Here is a 14,001-nt window from a genome sequence, read left to right as displayed (position 1 = left end):
ACACTTGTCAAAACATCACGCCTTCCTTATTTAGATTAAGACCACTTTCAGCAGCTGCCACTTGTCGTTCTAGAGTTAGTTTGATGTCAGCTTTGCATTTTCTAAGCATAAAATGGTGCATGAAGAGCTCAAGACCTTCCTTTAAAGACTTCAGCTTTTTACCAGCCACACCCACCTACAATACATGCACATCAGATTAATTACTTCACGCACAACAGGTTTGGGTGTGATAAACATATGAAAGGTGGTGTGGAGTGCGAACAAGACAGCTGAAGTTTCTAACTGGTGAAAATAAGTCTCATGTTTTTAAAAGATTAGAATTAAAATTTTTCATCTACGCCACATCACATACAGCGACCTCTAAGTTTAAATTGCTAAATGCATGCAATAGTTAATAAGGTTATACCATAGATATATATACCTATATAGGTATATATATCTATGGGTTATACATACATACATAACATTCAGTAAATGAAATAATGAACACCACTGCACATTAGCTACTTTCATGGTCTCCCTTAGCAATAACCTTATACAGTACAGAGCTGGATTAGTGGGTTAAATTGTTTCGCATATGCTACACATCTTTGGCTGATATTTACAAAGCTAGTATGGCAATTGGTCAACCAACTAATGATAAGATTTTTTTCAATCAAGTGTGGCCCAGTAGAATCGTGTGACTGCCGGTGCACAATACCTAGTGTAGCCTAAAATGGTTCTCGAGAAAATGTAACAGCATTCATTCAGGTACCAGTTGGCACAAATGTGCTGACAAGTGGGCTGAAATTCTGTACTTGATATTGCTAAGATTCTGTAATAGCACTTCTGACAATAGACATGGTAGAATTGGTTGAGTAGATCACCTACCTTGTAAAAGACATCTACTACAGTTTGCTTGTCTCCTTTGAGAATGATTTGCAAAACGATTTTGAGAAATTTAACCATGGTTGTGTCCAAGTCTCCAAATTCAACTTTCTGCAAGGAAACACACACTTTATGTACAGCACTACCATGTGATGTCTTTATGCTTATCATTAAAGTGGAAGGAGCTGGAATGGATGCTGATGAACACTATTACCAATCCGACAATTCTACATTACGATGAAGGAAAATCTTGCGTAATTCAATAGCAATACACAAATGTCTAGTTTGAACATGCCTGAATAACTTAAATAAGAAATATTTCTAGCCATTATAAAAACAAATGCTAAAACAATTGCTGTAACATGAGGATTTGCACAGCAGTTAAACTAGCATAAAGCGCTGGTTAAATGTACAGCCTACAGCATATTCTATAAGTTACACATGGAAGAATGAGCAAACCTTTAATATTGATAGAGGCACTGTCTGGTCAAGTATAAGTTGTGCACAGAGCTGAGCTAGGTTGGTTACACAGCTGCCACTCAAGGTTGAGAGTATAGAGAATCGATCCCACATGCAAGTTTGAAATGTGAACTAAAACAAATAACAAACTTGAAAGCTTTGGTACCTCCAAAATCAAATTACTGATCTTGAAAATTATTCAAAACTAATAGTAGTGAAAACGTTGGAGTCATCCACTTTTTATATGCATCTCAATGTTTTAAACCTAACAACTCCAGAATGGTCTGCTTCAAAAATAACATTGTTTTAAATGTCAAATACTGCTTCATTTGACTTTCTTTGATCTAAACATGTACCAATGTTAGAAAAGTAACAGTCGCAAAAACATTACATTCATCTAAAACTATGAAGTCTTAAAATTACTCACGAGAAACCTCCGATGATATGTGATGAATTTAGACAAAAGGTGAGTGTAGTAAGCGTTATACTGCAGCTCATTGCCACAACATTCTAGTAGAACAGTGATGATATCTCTCTCCTGTTTACTCTTCAGCTCTAGTTTCAGTAGCTTCTCATGTGCATCGACAAAGTCCTACAATGGATGCTACCTATTAATCCTTGATCCAGTTGAAAAATACGCAAATTACCGCTATGATGTTGTGTTGACGATGCAAAAACTAATAAACTGGATAATGGTAGCACTGCTCCGAATTATTTAAATTGCAGCACTGAAGATGTCATCTGTATATAAAAATGTGCAAATAAGTCTATGTCCTGTTTGTGCATCAGAATTCTTATGGAGGATAGCAATTGAACAGAATTTTTTAACTGATTTACATGAATAGCAGTAGGGCATTTGTCCAAATAAATAGCATGTGAGTCATTTATCTTTTAATATGCATGGCAAGTGTAATAACGCGTTATGTATTTAAAATTGTTATCATATGCTGATTTTTGGAATGAATACGAATTAAATACAACTGATGAAATGCCTTGTGTTGACACAGTAAAGGGATATGTTCCTAATAACTCTAACAGGTAACAATACAGCGTGCCCCGGGTTATGATGTCCTTGCTATACGATTTTCTTGCCTCACGATGTGGAACACAATGTTTTTTCGTCCCTGCTTGACGACTTTTTTTCGTCATACGATAACAAAAAATTTTCTCGCATTCAAATTTGTCAGTTGGTGTGCTGAGTACATCGCAATAACAAAGATGACGATATGCTATTCGCCGAATGCGCTAACATACACAGCCGACATGCTATTCACTTATAACAGGGTGCCGTCGCTAACAAACAAGCTTTTTTGCCAATAGTCAAATTGAATAGCTTGGAAGCTACATGTATAATGTATTTGACATAGCCTATTGAAGGTTCCAAGGTTAGGAACCTTCGATGGCAAGGTCTGGAACTTTCTAAGGCAAGGTTCCAGGCTTCCAAGGTTAACATTTAACCTTGGAAATCTGAATTAAAACAAGTGATATCCTTGTTTAAAATTGCCTCCTTTCTAATTTTATGCTTGCTAAATATTATTTACTAACATCTCATCGATTGATGCATAATCACCAAATAATAAAAGGATCTTCATAAATTTGCAATTATCTAGATATTTTAGGAGTTGTTGCATTCTGTTACCGGATCCACCATAAACATACATGTATATAATAACGCCCACACAAATATGCTGGATGCATTAAAGACATTTGTGAGTTAATTCAATTATAGAATTGAGCAAATAAGTACTTTTCTTAAAGTGTTAACAGCAAATAGAAAGTACGACATGCTGTAATGGTTGATTCGGAAGCCAGGATGAGCGATGAAATTTAAATAATTTCATTATGTTGTTTGCAACATGTTTAGTTATAAGATATTCATAAATCACTTTAATCCTAGCAACTTGGTTTTCAGTCAAGTTTTTATCATATTTAAAAAAGTTCTCATTCGGAGGGCTACAGTGAATACTCTTAGGTAAAACTCAACCGCAGATGACTCCAAAACTAGTAATAGCATGACCATAATTCAACGATAGCAACTAACATCATGCAGTATATTGCTGTCAATTCACTGACCAATAATAGCTCATGCACCCACCTCTGCTGACATCACAGTGCAAAAAACAGCCCGTCTGGTCTCCGTGTTCATCCGCTGTTTCCGAGCTAACTCCAAGAGTTTATTAGAGAATGTTGGTAGACGTAAGGCAGCAGTGTGTGAGATATCAGAGGGCTGAGCTGAAGAAATATCTGTGCCCTGCCATGCAGAACCAACTATCCACCATTTTCCTTTGTCCTTAGCAGCCAACAAGTCCTTATATGATATTCTAAGTTTTCCTCCACTCACGCTGCCATCTAGGTGTGTACAAAAAATAAGATGCCATGTTTATCTTCTTAATAAATAATGCAATGAGAATGTAAAAACCATATACAGTGGAACTTCTACTCACGAAAGATTCTACTGACACATTTTGGAGTTATGAAAGTTCTTTCAGTAGAAATTTTGCTTCGACTTGTGAAAAATATTTCTAGATACAAAAGGTTTTTCATATTTTGGTCTGTTTGTTTTGTTTCATGTCTAGGCCTGTTACTTCCCATGGGCACGATGTATGTACAAAGCGTCTCACTGTTCCATTTCCTAGTGAACGCTAGTAAACAACAAGTGTTTTGTTTTGCTTTGTTGTATGTTTTGGAGTTATGCTATATGACATGCAGAGTAGGACAACCTTCATTTCTAGCAGGTCAAGTTATGTATTTTCTGTATGATGACATAGTTTTTCAGTTCATGCCAAAGTAAGAAACAGTTTTACTTACGTTCTTAAAATCCCTTATTTTGATCAAAACCAATACAACTATACAACACCCATCTCTACTGACCACCGGCCTCCCACATCCCACAGCTTTCACTTAAGTCTCATATAGATGGCCGAAGGTAAACAAACATACCATTCGCAGGTTTTAAAAGTGTTATTTGACTGGTTTTTCATGTGGACTTTTTCTATTTACTATGTAGTAATGTAATTTGAAGATGTATTTGTTACAGGTTTTAACCACTAATCATGTATGTATAATTTAAACAAATGTTATATCCGAGACTTTTGGGGGGATTGGAACAGACTGCATTTATATGGTAAAGTGGGCTTTTACTTATGAAATTTTCAATTTACAAAACGGCTCCCGGAATGAATTGACTTCAATAGTAAAGGTTTCATTGCATATATGCGAAGATAAGGGACGCTGCTGATCACAATAATTTTAGCCAATACAGTAGCTGCTTCTGTAAAGGAATATGAAAGAGCACAAGTATCTACCATCATACATAAAACCACGTCTTAATTAGTAATATTATTAGCATTTATAATATTTTCTCACTGAATCTAATAACGAGCTCAACTATCGTACGGATAACATTGCTATTATCCATAAAAAATGACCCCTAGCCAGACAGGGCGTAGTTACAGTTACCAACCTTTAACATAACCTCTCAACAGCTTCTTCAGTCGATCCATGTGTGTTGTGTCATAGTTGGGTATTTTTCTCATGTTATTATTTTTGATAGCTAAAACCACCTCCAGCATGAACTTCACCCTTGATCTAAACAAATATAAGTAATGAACTTTACCCTTGATCTAAACAAGTATAAGTAATGAACTTTACCCTTGATCTAAACGAGTATAAGTAATGAACTTTACCCTTGATCTAAACGAGTATAAGTAATGAACTTTACCCTTGATCTAAACAAGTATAAGTAATGAACTTTACCCTTGATCTAAACAAGTATAAGTAATGAACTTTACCCTTGATATAAACGAGTATAAGTAATGAACTTTACCCTTGATCTAAACAAGTATAAGTAATGAACTTTACCCTTGATCTAAACAAATATAAGTAATGAACTTTACCCTTGATCTAAACAAGTATAAGTAATGAACTTTACTCTTGATCTAAACAAATATAAGTAATGAACTTTACTCTTGATCTAAACAAGTATAAGTAATGAACTTTACCCTTGATCTAACCCAGGGGTCTCAAACACGTGGCCTGCAAAGGCATTTCATGCGGCCCGCGACACATTTCTATTGTCGGTGTTTGAACTTTTGCAAAAGCGCCATCTTAACCAGGAGAAAATCTTACCTACTTATTTATTCGTAGTCTTTCCATTGATTTCCGTGTAGCGCTCAAAGCATACATCCGGTTTATTATCGCTCACTGTTGATTGCATTGTATAAATTTGATTTTACTATATTTTTTTAAAACAAGTGCCCATGTCTTCTGTTTCGAAAAAAAGAAAACTCGCAGATGAAAAGAAAGTTTTTCAAGTCAGATGGGAGGATTTATATTTTGTGACTGAAGTCAGCGATAAAATTCATTGTCTCGTTTGTCAGCAAACGATAGCGGTTCCAAAGGAGTTCAATGTGCGTCGACTCTACGAAACAATGCACCGTGTGAAATATGACGCGTACATCGGCAAAGTCAGACAGGATAAAGTTATTCAACTTAAATCAGCATTATGCAAACAAAGAAGTTTCTTCACCAAAATTAACCAGTCCAACAAGGATTCTGTGAGAGTAAGTTTTGCATTAAGTGAGATGATAGCGAAGTCATCACGACCCTTTACAGAGGGTTCTTTTATAAAAGAATGTCTTTTAACTGCAAGTGACATTTTATGTCCGAATCAAAAGAAACTGTTTGAAGGCATAAGCTTGTCAGCCAATACAGTAGCCAGCAGGATTACAGATTTAGCAGCAAATGTGGAGATGCAATTAACTGAGACAGCTATGGACTTTGAAGCATTTTCAATTGCTCTCGACGAGAGCACAGATGCTTCAGATACCGCACAATGTGCTGTGTTTATCAGAGGTGTGGACCGCAATTTAAATGTGACAGAAGAATTCCTGGAACTATTACCATTGAAGGGTACTACAACTGGACGTGATTTATTTCAAGCCCTGGAAAAATGCATTGAGAAGTATAACTTGCCATGGGATAAACTTGTATCTTTGGCCACAGATGGTGCACCGTCAATGTGTTCTCAAAATGTAGATGTTGTTGGATTGGTGAAAAACAAATTAAACAGCCTTGAAACAGCAGGAATCAATTTCACTAGTATACACTGCATTTTGCATCAAGAAGCCCTTTGTAGTAAAAGCCTACAGATGAAAGAGGTGATGGATGTAGTAGTTAAAACAGTCAACTATATACGTTCTCGGGGGCTGAATCACAGGCAGTTCACTTCATTTCTTGCAGATATGGAATCTGAGTATGGTGAACTTATTTATCACACTGAAGTAAGATGACTAAGTCGTGGAAAAGTTTTGAGGCGTTTCTTTGCACTTAGACATGAAATCGCTTCATTCATGACAATGAAAAATAAGGCAGTTCCTTTACTGACTGATTCTACATTTCAATGCAACCTTGCTTTTCTAACTGATATTACGGATCACTTGAATACACTGAACATAAAGCTTCAAGGTAATCAACAGATTATTACACAGATGTACGACAGAGTGAAATCCTTCAGAGTTAAACTACGTTTGTGGATGAAGCAACTTGGTGAGGGCAATTTGGCCCATTTCTCAACTCTGAATTCCTTAGGCAAAGTTGAGACCAAATGCTTGAAAGAATATGCAGATTTGATGTCTGAGTTACTTCAACAGTTTGATGTGCGTTTTGCAGACTTTAAGTTACTGGAGCCACAATTTCAACTTTTTTCGACGCCGTTTGCTGTAGAAATTGACGCTATTGCAGAGGAATTGCAAATGGAGTTGGTGGAACTCCAGTGTGATACTATCTTGAAGCAAAAATATGCAGAAGTAGGGATACCCGAATTCTACACATTTCTTTCACGAGAAAGATTTCCAAGGTTACTCTCTGCTACTGCAAGGATTCTTGCAATGTTTGGCAGTACGTTTGCATGTGAACAATTTTTCTCATCCATGAAAGTTAACAAGTCTGTACTGAGGTCACAGCTCACTAATGAACATTTGCAAGCAACACTGAGATTGGTTTCTTCTCATAAAATCAAGCCTAATATTGATGCCCTTGTTGACGCAAAACGCTGCCAGGTCAGCAGTCAGTACAAAAAGTGACTGAAACCTAAGTTAACCAAATACAGATACGCCAAATACGGTACTTAAATTGACTACATTACATTTGCAATAAATGGATTTTAGAAAGTTTGTGAAGCACTACGTTCTTATTATGTTGTCTTGTTTATTATCTTTTTATAATTTTAAACAATTTCTGGCTATGCGGCCCTCGAGGTACTTTAGAAGTCATCACTTGGCCCTCGGAGCAATTTGAGTTTGAGACCCCTGATCTAAACGAGTATAAGTAATGAACTTTACTCTTGATCTAAACAAGTATAAGTAATGAACTTTACCCTTGATCTAAACGAGTATAAGTAATGAACTTTACCCCTGATCTAAACGAGTATAAGTAATGAACTTTACTCTTGATCTAAACAAGTATAAGTAATGAACTTTACCCTTGATCTAAACAAGTATAAGTAATGAACTTTACCCTTGATCTAAACGAGTATAAGTAATGAACTTTACCCTTAATCTAAACGAGTATAAGTAATGAACTTTACCCTTGATCTAAACGAGTATAAGTAATGAACTTTACCCTTGATCTAAACAAGTATAAGTAATGAACTTTACCCTTGATCTAAACGAGTATAAGTAATGAACTTTACCCTTGATCTAAACGAGTATAAGTAATGAACTTTACCCTTAATCTAAACGAGTATAAGTAATGAACTTTACCCTTGATCTAAACAAGTATAAGTAATGAACTTTACCCTTGATCTAAACAAGTATAAGTAATGAACTTTACCCTTGATCTAAACAAATATAAGTAATGAACTTTACCCTTGATCTAAACAAGTATAAGTAATGAACTTTACCCTTAATCTAAACGAGTATAAGTAATGAACTTTACCCTTGATCTAAACGAGTATAAGTAATGAACTTTACCCTTGATCTAAACAAGTATAAGTAATGAACTTTACCCTTGATCTAAACAAGTATAAGTAATGAACTTTACCCTTGATCTAAACAAGTATAAGTAATGAACTTTACCCTTGATCTAAACAAATATAAGTAATGAACTTTACCCTTGATCTAAACGAGTATAAGTAATGAACTTTACCCTTGATCTAAACAAGTATAAGTAATGAACTTTACCCTTGATCTAAACAAATATAAGTAATGAACTTTACCCTTGATCTAAACAAGTATAAGTAATGAACTTTACCCTTGATCTAAACAAGTATAAGTTATGAACTTTACCCTTGATCTAAACAAGTATAACAGCACAAAGCTATGTCAGCCATTTAGAGAGCCATCAGCAATGAGCAACGTTACAATTATACGCATCATAGAATTCATAAAGACATGGACATCTAAATATGTACAGCCCTTACTTGTCCTTGTATGTATCTATGTCTACACTACTGGCCTTCTGCTGAGTCTGCACTATTATATCCTTCAATGACACCGGATCATCCTTTCTTAGAGTAAACCCTATGCCTGAAAAAGTCAAAAGATGCTCCAATCAGCATGAGCCTTTTCATCACACAAAACATTTTAATTGTCGCTTTGAAAGGTTTATGTGAAAACAAAATGCATGCAAGATGAATTTATAGCAAGGTACTAAAATACAATCCTACAATAATATGCAAATAGCAAGTCCAGTCAATGCATAGCCATATAACACATAGATTAATAATCACACCCAATATTATAAATAACAAACAACTAAGAATATCTGATGTTTAGTATTACAATAAAGACATTTGGCTCAGCTAGGGCATTACGGCATGAGTAAGCTACGTAATTAAATTCAGGGCTGTGCGCTCATGCTACATTAAAATGAATATGGTGGTGAAATACATTCAGCAAATGACAGTTGTACCTTTAAAGAACAAACAACCCAAACGATTATATCTTGTACATGGTAGGAAATATAATACATGCACATGGCAACAGAACATACTTTTAAGCATGAGGAGTATCAGCTCTATGTCACGATCTGAGAATGACTCAATCAGCAGGTATATAATATCAGTGATGAGGAGAGAGTGCGTAACCTGCAAGCGATGATTAAACAATAGATTCAACCATGAGCGTTTGTTATTCAGAATATGACAAATTAAACTGAAATGACTTCCCATGAACTGCAAAAAGTTCCGCAACTATGACCCTGTATGTTCTTAAAGTATTTTGCTAAAAATTAGTAATTTTTGCTTACATAAAAAGTTAAAGTAAACTTTTTAAAGCTTACTTTCTTTAAACATATTTAATATACTTGTTTAATAACATTATTTGGTAACAACAATGCTTTATCCCACGACCAAACACGAGCGAAGCGATTGTTTGGGAGCTTTATAATAAATGCATATGTGCACACAACTCACGAAAATTATTCATCAACACCGTCGCAAACCCTTGTACCAAAATCTCATCAACAAATTTAACCATTTTTCAATGGAGTCGTTCATGTATAATAACGATCCAAAACACATATAAACCTGTTTAAATATGTTACCAAGTCTTTGAAATTTGTAGACAACATCCTAAACCTTACCCATCTAATCGGATTATACATAAATATACAGATTAATTTGGCCTAAAATCGCCATTAAAACTTGACAAGCCTTTTTTAATCAAAATTAGGACCGGCCAACGAAACGCCGATAAAGCCGTGCGACAAAGAGTAGAGCCATTAAGTCGTGCGCATTTCACGAGAAAAACGTGCACATTTCACCAGTCTATGGCATTGTCCAATTGCCGAAGGTTTCTGTAATTAATGTAGAAGTACTGAAAAGTAATCGTTTCTTTTTTTGCCGATTTTAAAGTTAACTCTGACATTTTGGACACTTATGAGTACTTGGGTATTCCAACTGATGTCCAAAGCAGTAAAAGTAAAGTAAATGACGATGATATTTTTCTAACGATTCTTATAAGATTATTACAATATTTAATTATAAGAATAATTATTCGATTTTATAAGATTATAAGATTTTATTATAAGAATAATCATTCGAATTTATAAGATCGAAGTATATAGTGACCAATGTTGGGCAATATATTACTGTTATTATTTTTCTAAAGATTTATGTTGCTTATGCTACGGCTTTGCCAAATATCGCGGTACTGCCAAGCCGTTTTTAATATTTGCAAAATTAAGTTATAGGCCTACACTCTCTTATAGATATACAGCTATTTCTATGACAATCAACTAGAATCTGTTTAGATTTTTAAATTTAACATAATTTTTTGCATATAAATACAAAAATCTAGATAAATATCACAACTTCTTAGTATTGGTTGCTATGATATTTTGAAATGTAAACAAAATTGTGCATTGGTTTTCGTTTCTCAAACTTCAACACCAGTTTTCTCAAAACTATGTTTTCGCACTAATGGTAAACATGCATTCAGTTTATCGACTATAAAATCTGCTGTAATGAAGCTGGAATTAAATTTTTGTTGCAAAATAACTGAGAATTTGTTCCTTCTGCTAGTGTAGATAACACTAAATCTCACACACCCGACTTAACCATGGTTTCTGTAATCATGACCCATTTTTTCCCTTTGATTACAGATCGCTGTCAAAACCATTCTGCATTCAACACAACCAACTTTCAAACTGTGTATATTACACAGCAGCTTGACATTTTACTTCTAATACTGCATTTCTCCTATTGCAGGGGAGAGATATAAACATATAATCTTTTCCTTTCATTATTGCTGTTTGTTGTACATAATAACACCCAGTACATTACAGCTACCATTGCAGCTACTATTGCAGTTATCCTATTGGACTGCAGTGCCATTTGACTGCTAATATTGCATTTCTCAACCAGCAGTACCCTTTCTTTTTTCCAATATCACTTTGGTCGTGGGCTGTATGACAGGGGAATTTTTAGTTGCTAATATAGTATTAATACGTAAAGTGCTATATATTTTATGGTGTTTCTCAACGTTCTGCATCACCTGAACCTTTGAAATGTAGAGAAATGTGCCCAAGTTTACTTGCATTATAAAAATCCTCTTATTAACATTAAAATTGTTTTAAAAAAATGCAACAATGATTTGTTGTTCCACTCACTAAACTGCAATTTTTGTTGCAAAAAGTCACCCATAGGAAGCATTTTGTAGAAAGATTCCAACTCATGAAAAATATTAAGCTATCTTAAGCAAAACTCATTAAAATCCTTAGACACAATAAATTTACATGGCAACAATGTGCAGTTATGCAGTGGTGCCCAGTGCATAACTTTGTAGTTGGCTACAGATCTATAATGATAACAATTTGCATCTTACCTACTGCTCGTGTAAAAGTTTAGCAAGATACTATAAATTGTTTCATGAGGAAGTTACTCCTTATTGATATAAAGTTGCTTGTCTCGTAATAAGTTTCGCAAAATATGAGGACTTAGCTGCCGACACGCCTTTAAAAAGTTTTTCAGCTGCTAGGCTTTGTAAGCACAATCTAGATCACTTTAGGAATTAGACTGCCCAGCCCATAGAAGTATATCTTGTGTGTATGAGAGTGTGATCACCTGAAAGCTGTAGAGATGGCAAAGGAATGATGCAACGTTGTTTAACTTTTTGCTGTCATCATCCTCAGGCTGGTTACTGTGCAATTCTTTAAAGAGGGCAGCTAGCATCTCCAAGAAGGTAGCTCCTATCCAACATACAGGTAGGCGTAGATGAGAGAGACAGAAGTAAAAAGGCACTAAATAATACTAAAATATAAATATCTACATGTTTGGCCGGAATTTTTCATTTAACAATAAAAATGGATATTAGTGTTTTGTCAAAATATTTTATTCATGCGTATCATATTCATCGCATACCTTAAAGGTTGCCTTGCAACAAAATTCACATTACAGTTATTTGGTATCAAAAAGTTTACCATGTCGCACTCTGCTGTGTTGTAGGTGCAAAATGTGTGGAATTGTGATTACAAGCTCTTAAAAGCTCAAAAACGAACAGTTAATCGCAGCCATCACAAAAATGCCGCAGGTTGGAATCCCTCCCAAAACGGCTCAAATGGGATGTAGTTGAAGACAATGTGCTTTTGTTTATAGTTTCATGCAACCTCATTCGTCGAAATATTTTCACAAATATATTTCACGCATTCAATAAAGCCTTGTCTATTGTCCTTACGTGTCTATTTCATCATCATTGTAATGCTGTCACTTTGAGCACTGATATGGGTCGCGATCTCAGAAACCATGGTTAAGTCGCAAATCACGAAGTTGAGTTACCCGACTTTGAAGCTGCACCAGCTGAATTTATAATATTGGTAACGATTTTTGCAACCCGTGGATATGGACCAAGCAAAGAGTGATCTTTCTGAATCTGAAGTCAGTTTAGCCAGTAGAAGTATCAACCCCTCGGAAAAAAAACCCTTAAAACCATTGCTACGCTAAACAGGAAGTACTGAAAAACGGCGTCCGGTAAAAGTAATCGATTCTTTTTTGCCGATGTCAGATAACTCTGACGTTTTGGACACTTTTAATGAGTACTTTGGTATTCCAACTGATGTCGAAAGCAGTGAACATGAAGGGAGTGATGATGATATTTTCCTAAAGATTCTTTTAAGATTACTATAAGATTAAATTATAAGACTAATTATTTGATTTTAAAAGATTTAATTATAAGATTAATTATTCAATTATATAAGACTATTATAAGATTTATTTATAAGACTAGTTATTCAATTTTATAAGATCGAAGTTTATCATTTCCCAAGGTGTGCAATATGTTACTGTTATTATTTTCGTAAAGGTTGACTTGCAACAAAATTCACATTACAGTTATTTGGTATCAAAAGATTCACCATGTCTTACTCCGTTGTGTTGTAAGTGCCAAATATGTGGAAATGTGATTACAAGCTCTTAAAAGCTCAATCACGAAAAGCCGCCGTAGATTGGAATCTCTTTATTTCGATGACGTAGCCACGAAATTTGGTTATCGTCTTGTCACGTATGTTCTCACGTGAATTGAAAGGCCAATACAAAGCTCAATATAAAACTTATCGTAGTACTAGTTTATGACAAACACTTTGGGTTTTACCGAAGACCCTGTATCAAATGTAGATGCTCGCTACTTTACAGTTTTGTTTCGGCCTGGTCTAATCGGCAAGTCGTAATCTGATCATGTGACCCAATACTTCGCAAATAATTTCTGCAGCACTTTTCGATTATCAAAAGTGACCAACAGGCTTGTCATGATTATCAGACAATGATATGTACTCCTTCAAGCTAAGGCTAAAAAATAAGTTATAAGATATCAATGCTAAAAGTGACAGCATTACGATGACGATAAAATAGACGCATAAGAACAATAGACATAGTTTTATTGAATGCGTGAAGTATATTTGTGAAAATATTTCGACGAATAAAGTTGCAAGAAAGTGTAAACAGAAACCATTTCTTACAACTACATCACATTTGAGCCGCTTTGGAAAGGGAATCCAAACTACGGCAGTCTCGTGTGGCTGCGATTTTCTGTTCGTTTTTGAGCTTTTAAGAGCTTGTAATCACCTTTCCACATATTTTGCACCTACAACACAACAGAGTAAGACATGGTGAATCTTTTCATATCAAATAACGGTAATGTGAATTTTGTTGCAAGTCAACCTTTAAAGATTCCGTTGGTGATA

The 14,001-nt window shown here is 35.0% G+C and overlaps 1 protein-coding gene across 1 annotated transcript in view; it reads right to left on the bottom strand.

The window, feature by feature from the left end:
• Window positions 1-7: 7 nt before the first annotated feature.
• LOC137392000 (nucleolar MIF4G domain-containing protein 1-like) overlaps window positions 8-14,001 on the bottom strand; it is a 28,350-nt gene continuing 14,356 nt past the window's right edge. Inside the window, exons 9-17 of the mRNA XM_068078580.1 lie at window positions 11,891-12,015; window positions 9,319-9,412; window positions 8,747-8,852; window positions 4,790-4,914; window positions 3,422-3,675; window positions 1,754-1,918; window positions 1,327-1,458; window positions 871-978; window positions 8-175 (exon numbers count right to left, since the gene is read on the bottom strand). Of these exons, the coding sequence (XP_067934681.1) occupies window positions 8-175; window positions 871-978; window positions 1,327-1,458; window positions 1,754-1,918; window positions 3,422-3,675; window positions 4,790-4,914; window positions 8,747-8,852; window positions 9,319-9,412; window positions 11,891-12,015 (1,277 nt within the window). The remainder of the gene's footprint in view (window positions 176-870; window positions 979-1,326; window positions 1,459-1,753; window positions 1,919-3,421; window positions 3,676-4,789; window positions 4,915-8,746; window positions 8,853-9,318; window positions 9,413-11,890; window positions 12,016-14,001) is intronic.

The sequence above is a fragment of the Watersipora subatra genome, chromosome 3, assembly GCF_963576615.1.
Source record: "Watersipora subatra chromosome 3, tzWatSuba1.1, whole genome shotgun sequence".
In the NCBI taxonomy this organism is placed as follows: Eukaryota; Metazoa; Bryozoa; class Gymnolaemata; order Cheilostomatida; family Watersiporidae; genus Watersipora; species Watersipora subatra.
The sequence above is the reverse complement of the archived record's forward strand: the minus strand, read 5'-3'. Positions and strand labels throughout refer to the sequence as shown.